This window comes from Hirundo rustica, chromosome 1, assembly GCF_015227805.2.
Source record: "Hirundo rustica isolate bHirRus1 chromosome 1, bHirRus1.pri.v3, whole genome shotgun sequence".
In the NCBI taxonomy this organism is placed as follows: domain Eukaryota; kingdom Metazoa; phylum Chordata; class Aves; order Passeriformes; family Hirundinidae; genus Hirundo; species Hirundo rustica.
In genome coordinates, this window is record NC_053450.1 from 83122983 (window position 1) to 83137205 (window position 14223).

The 14223-nt window shown below is 36.0% G+C and overlaps 1 protein-coding gene across 1 annotated transcript in view; it reads left to right on the plus strand.

Moving 5' to 3' along the window:
• CDH6 (cadherin 6) overlaps positions 1–14223 on the plus strand; it is a 111624-nt gene that overhangs the window by 80783 nt on the left and 16618 nt on the right. Inside the window, exons 3-7 of the mRNA XM_040060806.2 lie at positions 1318–1612; positions 3097–3216; positions 5208–5375; positions 6891–7078; positions 8488–8741. Coding sequence (XP_039916740.1) covers positions 1318–1612; positions 3097–3216; positions 5208–5375; positions 6891–7078; positions 8488–8741 — 1025 coding nt within the window. The remainder of the gene's footprint in view (positions 1–1317; positions 1613–3096; positions 3217–5207; positions 5376–6890; positions 7079–8487; positions 8742–14223) is intronic.

The window sequence follows — 14223 nt, forward strand, 5'->3', positions numbered from 1 at the left end:
TGTCTGTGGATTTCTGATTTGAGTTGGAGGAAGCCTGAAACACTGACCGTATGGTCATGCTGGCGGCTTCCCTTCCAGCATGGTAGAGGCATAGCCAGGCACAGCTGGAGTCTATGCCAAGGTTCTTTAAATCTACAAATCTTGCTGTCCTCTGCATGCTGTCCAGCAGTGCTAAGTGTTTTGCAAAACACTCAACCAGGGCTCTTTTTCCTAATTCCTAGTCAAGAAAAGATAAGCAAAGACCTGGTTGAGAAATTCAGCTCTCCTTACTCATAAACATGTTTTCTCTATGAAAGAAATTATTTCCAGAAATCTGCTACCTTACAGATTTTTTCCCAATTAACTTCATTACCTATTCTCTCACATTGGAAGCCATTTTAATGTTTAATTTTTAATTTTTTTTTTTGTTTTCTCTAATGTGACAATAAAATAAGTTGTAGTTGAGTAACCTGGATTTTAAGGCCAGGGGAATAAATAAGGCTTTATCAAGGAATGCCCATTAGAGTATCATTTAATCAGTTACACCTCTTGTGTAACTGCTAAAACAGCATTCCAAGAGATGTGGAAATCATCTAGGGAAATAAAAGATGATGGCTCAGGCAGCTCTTTCTTTGTATGCTAAATACCATCATTTTCTTCTTTCCCTTTCCCCCACCATGTTTCAGCTCCATCCGTGCCCCTTTGGACAAGGCAACTGATCACCCCCAGTGCAATAACTGTTTCTTATACCTCCCTGCCTCTGCCCTTAGTTTGCCAGATCTGTGAAAGTATGTATTTATCTGCTGTTTGTGTATGTATTTGCTAGGTTGTTTTATTGTGCACTATGCGATACATTACATAATGTCCATGGGGCATAAGAGCCAAACACACAGAATTTAAACTAAAGAAGCATCTTGACTGGCCACTTTTTAATTCTTTGCTTATTGCAATTCCCAAACCCACTACAGTTTTTCACTGTAGGATATCATTGCCCTATATATTCCTGGGATTCCACCTAAGCCACTTGTGTTTGGATTTGATTGATATATATTTGGCTTGGGAAAGTGGTCTGCAGCTTCAGTTCATAGTTATCCTCAGGCAATTACTTATAATATTGCAGACCATTTCAATTCTGACATCAAGACACAGCTCTATCTATTCACTGTTTCTGCTCATTTCCCAAAAGCAGTCTACAGCCTTCTGGCTGAATATTACTGATAGGAAATCATATGTCATTATATCAGTTAAAGTATCTAGAATTGTGTCCCAAATATTTATTTATTTTCCTTTCTCTTTTTTTTTTTTCTTTTTTTTTTTTAATTCCCATCTCCCCACCAGCTGCATTCAGACCAGGATAAAGGAGATGGATCACTTAAATACATCCTTTCTGGAGATGGAGCAGGAGACCTCTTCATTATCAATGAAAACACTGGTGACATCCAGGCCACAAAGAGACTAGACAGGGAAGAAAAGCCTGTATACATACTCCGTGCCCAGGCTATAAACAGAAGGACTGGAAGACCAGTGGAACCAGAATCTGAGTTCATCATTAAGATCCATGATATCAATGACAATGAGCCAATGTTTACAAAGGACGTTTACAATGCCAGCATTCCCGAAATGTCAGATGTTGGTAGGTGCTAACTAATAACTGATTTCAGTCTCTGGTCTGGCTTTTTTCCATGGAGTTATTGAAAGGCCCAGAGTTTACAGGTGTTGAATAGAGACATCAACTGTTTGAGTCTGGACTAAAAGCATATGAGACATTAAAAAAAAAAAAAAAAAAAAAAAAAAAAAAAAAAAAAAAAAAAAAAAAAAATCCAGGAAAATAGTGGCAACAGTTTGCTGGAATCAGGGGTGTCAGCTGGGTGAAACATGCTCCCTCTGTTTTACCACAAAGAAAATGCAAGTTAATACCATCTGGTTTAATGTCAATGAAAGTGAGTTGAGCTCTGTTACATGATACCTGAGTTTAATATGTGTTAGTGATAGGTATTTCATGGTCATCTGTGTCAATACTATTCCTAGATCTGATGAGCAACCCTTATTTAGTTCAGGAAGGTAAACAAAACGGAAAAGGGCAGGTACAGAAGGGGTTGTACACATTTCTGTCACCCACTGAGATGTGCCATCAACTTCCTATGACTTTCGTTATTCTTTCCATGCAAAAGAAAAGAGCTCAAAAGTCCCTTGAAGTCCACTGAAACCTTTCTATTGATTTAAAACATATTGAGCTATAAAAATCAATCCATACAAGAAAAAAAAGAAAAAAAAAAAAAAGGAGAACATCATTGGACAATGATTTTAAGATGAGATATTTCCCTGAGAAGTTGACATGTTTTGATTCTTTGATTCTTAGGGAGGACATTTTGATTTCTTTGTCAGAGAGCAATGGATGGTTGAATTCTAAGAAGCACATTTCTAATTTGAAATAATGTCCAGGGAGAGAAGCATTAATTAATCATGATTAAGAATGAAATTAAAATAAAGCTCAAGCAATATGAAAATAAAGACTTTGGGGCATACGCTCTCCCCTCATTCATGGGACTTGTCACATGGATGAAAACTCATCTGGTGAAGTGAGAACCTAATATTCACATTTTAATATGTGAACACTTTTTTCACAAATGGTTTTAAATGCCAAAATCTAAGCTAATTTTTTTTATGTTTCTTAACACTTTGCCTAAGATTCAACACCATTTCCTTATCTAGAAGACACATGAAGAACCATATTTACAGTTCTATGTCAAATACCTTATAAGCATTAGTATATTTGCAAAAGTATATTCTTGACCTAGATTCAAAATCTGGGTGCTTACAATATCTGGAGAGTGTTGCATTTCTGTTTTATTCATGAAAAACACAATGAAGGATCCACATACCTGATCAATAACTGTGTTTGAATGTGTTGAGAATAAGATAGGTATCATTTTATGTTCTTCATGAACAGAGAAAATTCTACAAAATAAGAATATTTCTAAGTGCCATAAGTCTGACCTGAGCATGATTTTTTTTTTCTCTCTATATCATAAACTGTCTTGCTTATATATTAAAAAATAATAATAATAAAAATTTTTAAAACCATTAATTTTTGTTTTCTTTAATTTTTTATTTCAGGTACCTTTGTTGTGCAAGTCACTGCAACTGATGCTGATGATCCTACCTATGGGAACAGTGCTAAAGTTGTCTACAGCATTCTCCAGGGACAACCATATTTCTCTGTCGAGTCTGAAACAGGTCAGGGGACCTTATCTGTCATTCTGTGACAATGTCTGTAATTCAAAATGACACGCTAAGCTGAGCTAGGATACATTACTAAAAAAACTTTGAAGTGATTATATCTTACTCAATCCAAAATCTGACAAATTTAATAGACCAATACATCTGTAAACATGACACCTACATTATTTTAATCTTACCAGCAAAGTCTAATAAATACAATTAATACTGGATGTGAATCAGTTTTTAATCATTTTTAACAAGCAGTGGGTACAGAGACTTCAGTGGATGCTTAAATTAAACCGAATAGGTTGGCTTTCAGATGAAAGAGAGAAACAGGTGGGTGTGGGAAAAGTGCTTAATCCTCATAGATCTTCATAATGGCTAAATTAAGACTGAGAGTTTGTTCAGGTGAGTTTTTTTCTCTGTCTACTTCTTCAAAACTTGTTTAAAGTAGTTATAATTTCTGTACATCTGCAACATATCAATTTAATGCTAAGTTTATGAAAGAAATCTTAATTAAGAATAATGATAGAAGGGGTAAAATTGACTGTTGTGCTAAACTAGAAGATCACAAATAGAATCCCAAAGTTCTGAGTTCTGTTTTTGGAAGATATTTAAATTATACACAGTGACTGGAATTTTTAATGATCTGACTAACAGAAAGCTTTGGAACTTGTGCTTGTACAACATACGTGTTGTGTCTGACTGAATCTGGTTTACTATTGATTACCTGACTACACAAATAGTCTCTTCCTGAGCTTTTTGACTAAATTTTCCAAAAAAACACCAAACCATCTCAAGAAACTCCTTCAGTGGAAACATCCGCTGTGTTAGGTTGCTGAAAGCTATAGAAATCAGTTCTCATCATCATCCTTACAGGAAAGAAATAGATTATCCCAGACAGTTCATCAGGTTTTGGATTGTTTCGTACATAAATCTGAGAGACCCAGAAAAGGAAGGGAAAAGGAAAGAGAAACTATATGTCTCAAAGTGAAACCTGAGCTGAAAGGGTGCACACAATTCTGAAAAGAGGGAGAGCCAAGATCAAAGAGAGCTTCACTTCAAGCATAAGGTATTCTATAACAGAAGCCAGGATTTTTGCACTGATGCACTCTTTCTGACATGGATAGTACAATATGTGCTCTTCTAGAGATATAATAAGGATAAAGTAGCTGGGACTTCACCAGTAATAATCTTCTATCGAGAGGTTTGTGGGGGGGATGGGAAACTAAGTAAACCGCAGTCTTGATCTTCCTGCCATGGAAATCCATTGCAGAGCTCCTAGAGTGAAATACGTCTCTTTCAAAACCACTGTGAATTTTGTCATGGATTTCAGTACTTGAATTTCATACTTTTTGCCTACAAAGGAGCCAGTTCTTACCTTGTGAGACCCAGTGAGAATGCAAACATTTTGCTTTGTGGTAAATCTGAATGATTGAATTTCAGTAGTAGTTGGTCTTATAACTGGTATTTGTGCCTTTGAAGAAGGAAGTAACTGTCAAATCATTTCAATCAGTGTATAAATAGAAGTATGTATATTCAGGCAAGTTTGGATGCTCATAATTTTCTTAATTAATTTCTCTTCTTCTATTTAATATTGCTGCAGTCTTTAATGGTATCTTGCTGAAGTTAGCGCTTTCTTTTTTTTTTTTTTTTTTTTTTTTTTTTTTTGCCACATCTGTCAAAATAATGAACAGTCTTTTTCCAGTTCAGTGAGAGATTTTAGCATGGAACTGAAGAAGAGTAAAGAGTTATGTAAAATAACATGGCTCACAAATAAGTAGAACATCTTTCTGTGAGTAACACTTATACTGTGTCTGTCACATGGGGAGGAGCCTGAGATGTGACATGACAAGTCTGTAATTTAATGAACCATCTCATAACAGTAAATATTTGTACTGAGCAAAGTTTACTTGCTACACAGAGATTGTTTTGTTCTTTTAATAAGAATTTCCGTCAAAGTCACTACGTGTGAACTCCCCAGTCTTTCATTTCCATGTTTACAGGGATTATTAGAACTGCTTTACTGAACATGGACCGTGAAAACAGGGAGCAGTACCAAGTGGTCATCCAGGCTAAAGACATGGGAGGCCAGATGGGAGGATTATCAGGAACCACCACCGTGAACATCACACTGACGGATGTCAATGACAATCCACCTCGCTTCCCCCAGAGTATGGAATATTTACATTCTATATTGTAACACTAAAATGGATAAAAATGGTTCTTGTTGGGGTTTTTTTTGTTTGTTTTGTTCACCTTAGATACTGTTTCTTCTGTTGTGAATTTACTAAGTATCAAAACTACCTTTAGGAAAGCAAAAGAGAACACATAACTAAGAAACAGCATCATGCCAAGGTTAATTACAATGACTGGGAAATGAATATTTAATATTTTTACTCCAGTTGCAGTTGACAGTCTGAGAGGTGAATTAATGTGCAGAAGCAGTTTCTATTTTTCTTACCTATTAAATAACTGTTCAACGTAAACTGTCTTTCTTGTTCGCTATTCTTTTTCTCTGACTTCATGATTGATTGCATTTTAAGGTATCTGTTATAATCTAATTTATTGAAGTTTTGAAACAAATTTATTTAAGTATGCTAAAAATATCCCAAGAGCAGTTCTATAGAAATCAGTATTGATAAACAGAAAGCATTTGCTGCAGTAAACTTTCCTATATTCTTTGCATGATGAAACAAAAGAATGTACATAACTATACCAGGTATTTCTGCCTAGTTACTGCTCCTGTCTCAAATAATTAGGTAGATATCTGTGTGATGCTTATGCGTATCAATTGTGCAAGCTCTTTTAGAAGCTAATTTCTATTAATGACCATTCATTGCCATAAGGGATTCAAAGTGATTCAGCTTTCATCCTCTTCTCCTTCCCTCTCTCTTTACTCCCTTCTTTCTATTTTTTTTTTCTTTTTTACTTTGTCTAACCACTGCTCTCTGTATGATTTGTGTGTATCTGAGTGTCAGTGTGTGTCAAAGTCAAGAGCAGTTGTTACAGAAAATAATTGCAGATACTATCAGACAAATCAGTGAGCTTTAGCAGTTAAGTCACTGGGAAAGTTATTGGAAGCAACTTGTCATTTAGGTTCAAAGTCTGTTCTTAGCTGTGGGCAAAGAGTTTCCATTCAAATTAGAGCAGCTTAAGAAGAAATATAACACTTTACACCCAATGAGTTAATTATACATCTCTGGACATAAGCGTCTTCAATGTAAAAACCTAAGATACAGCTTCATAATGCCAACACTCCCTAAGTAGAGGTTTTTTCTGACAAAAATTCAATGTGGTACATTTTTAATTCTGGTTTCAGCTTCAGTGTTACTAAGCTGCATTAGCTTTTGACAATTCTTAATGTTTGTCCTTTGGCCTCAAGATATTTTTCATACACACTTCTGATACAGCCATGAGAACATCCTGAAACAGACATCTGTTGCTAAAGTTACATGTTTGTAGCAAAACAAAGTTCTTATCCTCCTTATGAGAAAACAGATAGAAAAGTAAGTAACTTTTACCGGCATGAAAGCAGGGCAGAAGCTGAAGGCTTTTGCCCCAGGAAGGCCTGTAGACCCAGCAACTCACTAACTCACCTGCACATGCCCAGCGTGGACAGTGGACTGAGAGATGGTGCCCAAAGCACCGTGAGACTGACTAACCAGATTTCCCTCTGTCTGCTGTAGGCACATACCAGTTCAGAGCTCCTGAGTCTACACCGCTGGACTCCCCGGTTGGCAGGATAAAAGCTAATGATGCTGACGTGGATGAAAATGCAGAGATTGAATACAGCATCACTGAGGGGGATGGATATGACATGTTTGGAATTACCACGGACAAGGACACACAGGAAGGAATTATAACTGTGAAAAAGGTACACATCTTAACACACTTAATCCCAGCCTCTGGAACACCAGTCAAACCTTTTTCTAGCATATATTTGTTTTTCATTTTTTTATGGTACATGTACGTTCTGTTAATTTGAATTCTATCTGATGGGAATCTCTACATATGGAAAGTTTCTTTTATGTAAGTAGTTGGTATCCTTCCTCTTATACCTCCTCTACTAAACCAATGTACCAACTTTGGAGGACCTGAGAGTAAATTACCTGAGGAGTGGGGTACAACTGAGAAAAAATTCTACAGCCTGACTCTTTTACTCACAGAAAAACTCATGGAAGCTCCACCATCCAACTGAGATTTTCTCCCTATGATGCTTACAGGTTTTGCTCATTTAGTAGAACATACTGTGCTAAGAACACAGAAATAATGAGTATCACATTGCTTATTTTTCATTATAAGAGGATGTTGATTCTGCAGCTTTCTGTCAAATTTCTTTTGACTCACATTTTGTAAAAATTTGATATATCTATCAGCACGCTTTTGCTTTAGAAAACAAAAAATCAGTGCCTCGCCAGATCACAGTGGACATCATCTACTGTGTTGCACACTGGTTGTCAGAAAAGGTTTGAGAAATACTGTTTACAGTGGGTTATCAGGCAAACTTGATAAGGTTACAGATATCATCCTTCATCAATTCAAGTTCAGTCATCACTAGATAGACATTGTGTAGATTTTCCGAACATGCACTTGCTTGTTGATATCAGTACGACACCTGTCATTGCTTGTTTTTTAGTAGATGCCTCCCAGGGTCTGATTATGGTATCAGTCTAACTCCGTTTGTATTTCTGTCTGTTGCTGACAGAAGCTGTGAATTTTCTACAGTGTAATGGAAAAAATGAAAATGGGGTGACTACTGCTTCCCCACATTTCTCTAGGTAGCAACTCCCTAAATGTTGTTTCTTCGTAGTTTTAACAGCGTGTGCTATAGTCTTAGCCGATCATAAAATCAGGTTTGGCTTTGTGGGTGGTCCTGGATATCCAGACGCTAGATGCCACAGTGTTTCATTTTGGTGATGGAATGCAATCTAAACAAGCAACATGTAGAAAATCTTCCCTTCTTTAGTGTGTGGGGCTTATGGGCAAGAAATAGATAAGAAATCATCAAAATGCCAAAAATGACACAATAACAGACTAGAAGAGTTAAGGCTGTATGAGAAAACTGGTGTTTAGTAGTTGCAGGCATAGAAAAAGTGGTTTTCTTTCTAATGTATTATTTGGGCATAGAGCCCTTTCTCCTTTCTGTTGGCATTTTAATTCCAGTTCAAGCTCCTGTTATCTAGCACAGGCCTCTCCATGACTTCCCACCATTCATCCTTCTCATCTGGCTGAGAATCACAGCAGTCCCCACAGACTTCTTACACTTTTATTTTTCCTTCCCAGGCACTGGATTTCGAAAGTAAAAACTTATATATTCTCAAAGTGGAAGCTACCAATACTCATGTGGACTCTCGATTCCTGTACTTGGGGCCATTCAAGGACTCAGCTACAGTCAGAATTCAAGTGGAGGATGTAGATGAACCCCCCATGTTCAGCAGACCAGCATACATAATGGAAGTGAAAGAAGATGTTCCATTAAACAGTATAATAGGAACAGTAACTGCTCAGGATCCAGATGCTGCCAAGAACCCTGTCAAGTAAGCATATACTACTTCAGCCAGCCTGTAAATTTCTTACAGCCTTGATTTTGCTTTTATCATGTCAGCACACACAAAAGTATCCTCAGTTGTAATAATGTGAATTGTAGGGTATGATTGAATGTGGAATATTGTGCATGGTAAATGTTCTCTCACATATTTGAGCATATTTAGGTATGTGTGACTGTGTTTGCATGGCCTTTGCATCTTGAATTATATCCTAATCTCTTTAGTAACTAATGTATGTGGTTATTTCTATCATGGAAAAAAAAAAAAAAAAAAAAAAAAAAAAAAAACCACCAAAAAAAAACACCTGCAAAAAGGGCACTAATAAAATCTTTTCTAAATCACAAATAGGAATGCCTCAAAATCAGCTCATGTGCACACCCAGGCTCCGATCTCACCTGTATCAGTGCAAGGCTTGTAAGATAAGAGTCACTCTCATGAGCTTCATGAATTAAAATTGTCATAAATCAAAATATACTGTTCTTAGAGAAAGTAGAGGAAATGTTGAGGCTGGAGTAGCTATATCTAAGTCTTCTTTTTTTGTAAATTGTGTATTGTTTCAGTGAATACTGGAGTACGTAAGTCATACTGGATAGAGTATTAAAGAACTTTTAAATGGTTGTGTTCTTTAATTAAAGTTCATTGCTACTGACAAGGTAGCAAGAGGAGGAATTGAAAATTGCAACAATATTAAATTCAGGTCAATTTTCAGCAGGTTTCTGAGTTGGGCTCCTTGGAAATTCAATAGTAGCCTTTGATCAAAATACGACAGTGCAGTTTTAATAAAAATCTAGTCCATCAATACTTTACACTTCTGCTAACAATTATCTTTCATCAAGATTTCTTACAGTAATGAGTAAGTTTTAAGCTCATAGCTCATCTTGTGAGAGCAGTAAATATTATAAATTTAATTTCCTAGACGAATGAGCTAAATACAAAATGTTTCTGGCAGAAACTATCTTCAGTTTGCATAGCATGCCCTACACATGAATTCTTGTTCAAGACTAAGCCTTCTAACTTTAATTAAAGTTTTCTTGAATTTGTATCATGACATGCAGCAATTCTCTGGCATTCTGGGCCAGCAGAGCATACTCACTTAAAGAGCAGCATAATGTTTTGCTGACTTTGGTGAGGCCCCAGGACAGAATGAACATATTTTGTAGCACATTTTCATAGATATGGGCATGCTAACGTGAAGATGAAAAATTGGTTGGGGTGACACCCAGGCCCCTTGCAGTCTTTGTAGGAACCTGCTTTTTTTTATATCTAATGGCACTGGAGAGTAAAGGGAGTGCTTCCCTCCTTCCCTGTGGTGATAACTACAACCCTTTGCATTTCACACCAGCACCAGCTCCTAATTATAAGTGATTTACAGTGGATAGGGACTATGCTTTTCATTGTTGAGTGCTGCCTACTGGCTCTTTGCTATTAATTGAATGTGTGTGCTAAAACTTATCTAACTTTCAAAGGGCAGTTCTTTAATACCATATAAGTACTTTGCATATTTTAGTATCAGATAGTTATTGAGCAAAATTTAGTAGAGGTGTCAAACCTGATGCAGTGCAGCAGAAAGCTTGTCTACTTTTTACCTTAATAGCATGCAACAGCCAAGTGCAAGAAGAAAAATAAAAATCAGAAAGAGATTAGAGCAATGGAAATAAACACAGCAAGAAAAAACATGAAAACCAGTAAGAAAGAAAGGAAATCAGCAGAGAGCAGTAGCCTGAGAGATGCTAACTTGCAATAAATGTAATTTTATGGTGCTAATATCTTGGATATTTGCTAGAATTTAGGGGCATGTGTTGAGTCTGCATCTTTTTGACAGGGTAATTTTTTTTTTTTCTATCATGTAATAGAGATGCTAAATCTGATTTTCACTCTGACATTCAGGGAAGATGCAATTAGGCTGTATATATACGACTTGTCACTTGCTTGTCAATTTTTCTTGATGATTAAAAATAAAATCTTTAGACACTTGATATTGCAATGAAAACCTTCCATTTTCTCCTCTACTTGAGTGAAGGTTTCTCTTCTTAAACAAACTGAGCCCTAACTCTGTTAGATGAAAGACCCTTTGATCTTCCATTAAAGGAAACCTTCACAATATCATTATGAAAATGCATTATGAAAAATTCACACACACATCCCTTCCTGACCCACAAATCTTCCTGACTTGTGGTTACATTAGACAGCAAGCTGCTGAGCATCAGAAAACAATGAAATGATAGCAAAACATGAAGCAGATATCTGTCCTGGTTGTAAGTCTGCATAACCATTTGTGACCTATGTATTTGTAGAGATAAATTGCATCAGTCTAAGTCTTAACAAATAAATTTTGGTCTGATATGACATTGAGAAAATACAAAAATACACCAATACATGGTTGGCTATATTTGAATATGTGTCCAAGTGTAGTAACATTGAGATGCTCCCAAGTAGCACTTTACAGTTCAGAGGTGCTATAAAAAAAAGTTTTGCATTCTACTTGTGTTTGACCTACACAGGAATAATATGAACCTCTGCATACTGATTAAAAAAAAAAAAAAAAAAAAAAAAAAAAAAAGACACTGAAACTGGCACTGCTGTATTGTACATCAGATCTTTTTTAAATTGCTAGCTGAGATTTTTTGCTATAGTAACTCCTCAGAGGCATAATGAAGTCATCAGTCACTGGAATTGTCTTCCTGCTGTGATTTGATTTACTAAAGTACCCCAGATGAAAATGATCTGCAAACAAATGTAAGGCTAAATTTTGTTGGTGTATTTTACTGACAATATATTTGCATGTGTTAGATTCTCTCTTTTACCCTTCCTTTCTTCCTGTTATATACAAGGAGAGACTGAAGTCTACATTTAACTTCCTAGCTTGTCAACTCCTCAAAGCTTGAAAGAGATGAAGTCCTGAAGTCTGACAAATACACACCCATAATTTCATTAAATAAATGTAAAAATTAGTTGATGTTGTCTACTTAATTCTTACTAGGTTGTGATCCAGAAGTCAGAATCAGCACCAATTCAACATAATTAAAAATCCTTGATCAAAAGAGACTGGATTATGCAAACTGAGAAACAGAAGTGACAGACTAGCTTATTAAAATCGTCCTTCTAGACCAGATTTAATGGTATAATTGGAATATATTTTAAATGCACTGACCTTGTATGTATTTTCTTTGGGATATGAAGAAATAAAATTAACATTCCATTAAGAAACTGTCTCTGCTGGTTTTATTTTTATGAGTTTGAGTTTCCACTTTACAAATGACTGAATATACATATGGCTTTACAAATATTTGTACTTTAAAATCCTTAATATCTTGAGGAAGAAGCCCTCAATATTACAGCCCTGGTAATATTAGAAAGAGTCCAGAACCTTTTTTTTTTCTTCTTTTTTTTCTTTTTTTTTCTTTTTTTTCTTTTTTTTCTTTTTTTTCTTTTTTTTATCTTCCAGATACTGTACCGGAGATTGAATTTGGGAAATCTGACTAAGATAGTGATTGCAATAGACACTAAGGCATTAAAATGTGCTAAGACAGTAAGATATTTTAAGTCCATTCAAAATATGAAGCTGGAGTGAAAGTAAAATTGAAGAAAAAAACCCCAATGAACAGGCAGTTCATGCCTAAAGCTAGCTGCTTATTTAAATGTCTTGCTGAATAAGAATCTGAAACATAGTATTACAGTTAGTTGGAACAGCTAATCTATGGAAAATCCTGATATTTCATTTCAAAGAAGAATACAGAATCTAGATTTAACCGCAAAATGGGAATACCAAAGTAATTCAGCTGAAAGATGTGGAAATGAACTACAGAATATCTGAAAATAATTGAATTCACAAGATACCAACATAACATCGTATAAAAGCCAGAATGAATGAAAGTTAAAATGAAATGTTTATCATATCAAATACTTACTTTGTCAAATTATAAAAGAGCCAGACCCGTTTGAATAAACTTATTCCCATTAAGCATTTCAGCCAAGTCAACAATTTCGCATGTGCTGTTTAGATTTGGACAAAGCAGCACTTTTCAAGCTGATGTTAACGTCACAATGCTGCATAAAGGAACTAAGTTAGCGACACCACAGCTGACTTCCTGCAGCCAAAAATGCAGTACTGTAAGTGACGTGACAGCAATGAATGAAAACTAAATCTGAACTCCTGAGAATTAGCAAAGTGTGCCCATGCAAGTCCTATGAAAATATGTTAGCTTTTTGTGCTAGTACCTTTGAATGTCATTTGGGTGCTTCCCTTGGAATTAACCGTGAAAAAAGAATAACAGTGTAGTGCAAATAATTAATACTTGACATTGTTTTGTTTGGAAAGGTAGGCTACATTTAAATTCCTATTTTGGAATAAGACTTAATAAGTAATTTGCTGTAGGTATTACATCCCACTTTTTTATTTGCAAAGAAGAAAAAAAATCAGTTACAAGATAAATAGCAAGTTAATTAATTTAAAATTTTTGACAGAACCGCATTTCAACTAGTTTCTTCTATTGCTTCCTCCTTTCATACAAGGTCTTTCTGAGAATTTAAGAGATGCTGCACAGGCACAAGGAAATCTGTGCACAATAGAGGATGTGTCTTGCAGCTGCTTCTAGCACAGAGCATGGGGGAGAAATGTTTCTTCAGCCTCTACATTTGCCTGGGACCTGTGGTAGCAATAAACTGCCAGTCATTCTCCTGGCCCAGTTTTCATCTGACTGCTTACCAGTTCAGCCTTTATCTTTGCCCTTGTCTGGACACAAGGGACAGCAGCAGCTGTCTTGTCTCCAGCGATGTGGCCTGCAAGGAGACCAAGGGAGCGCACTGGGCTTCCTGAGGATCTGTCCTGCCTTGTACATGAGCACACAGTGGGGCTCGAAATGAGAGCAGAATAATGCAATTGCATTCTTGCTTTGGCAATATCAGAGACATATTTCTGTCAAAAACCTACATAATTTATGCAAGAATTTTTCCTTCAGGAGAGATGAAACCAAGTCACAGCATTTGGATCAAGGTGGTAGCACTCTCTCCCGGGAATTGGAGAATTCTACTCTTAAACTTGGATTTAGTTCAGCTGAAAAAGCAAAAGATCAGATTGAAAATTTGAATCTATATTTAGACTCTGAGCTCATCCAGAGCTTGTTAGCATTCCTATTCACATATAGATACCATCAAGCAGGACTGAGAATGTTAGTTTTAATGAGTTACAACAAACCTTTGTGTGATATGTACTGTGGAATAATGAATCTCTGTTCCATGCTGACTTGGTTTGGGCGGGCAACCTTTTTAAATGCCGGGAAGTGAAAGGTACAAATGCACCCCAGCTGTCAAATTCTGTATCAGAAATTATTTGGAGTGTTTGAGATATCAAACCATAAAAAGAGGGTTTTATAAAGGAAAAGCCAGCTCAGCCTTAAAAAAAACTTCATATCTTTCAGGACACAGACTTCCCATTTTTCACTAAAAAAAAGCTTTGATGATTCTCAGAGGTATG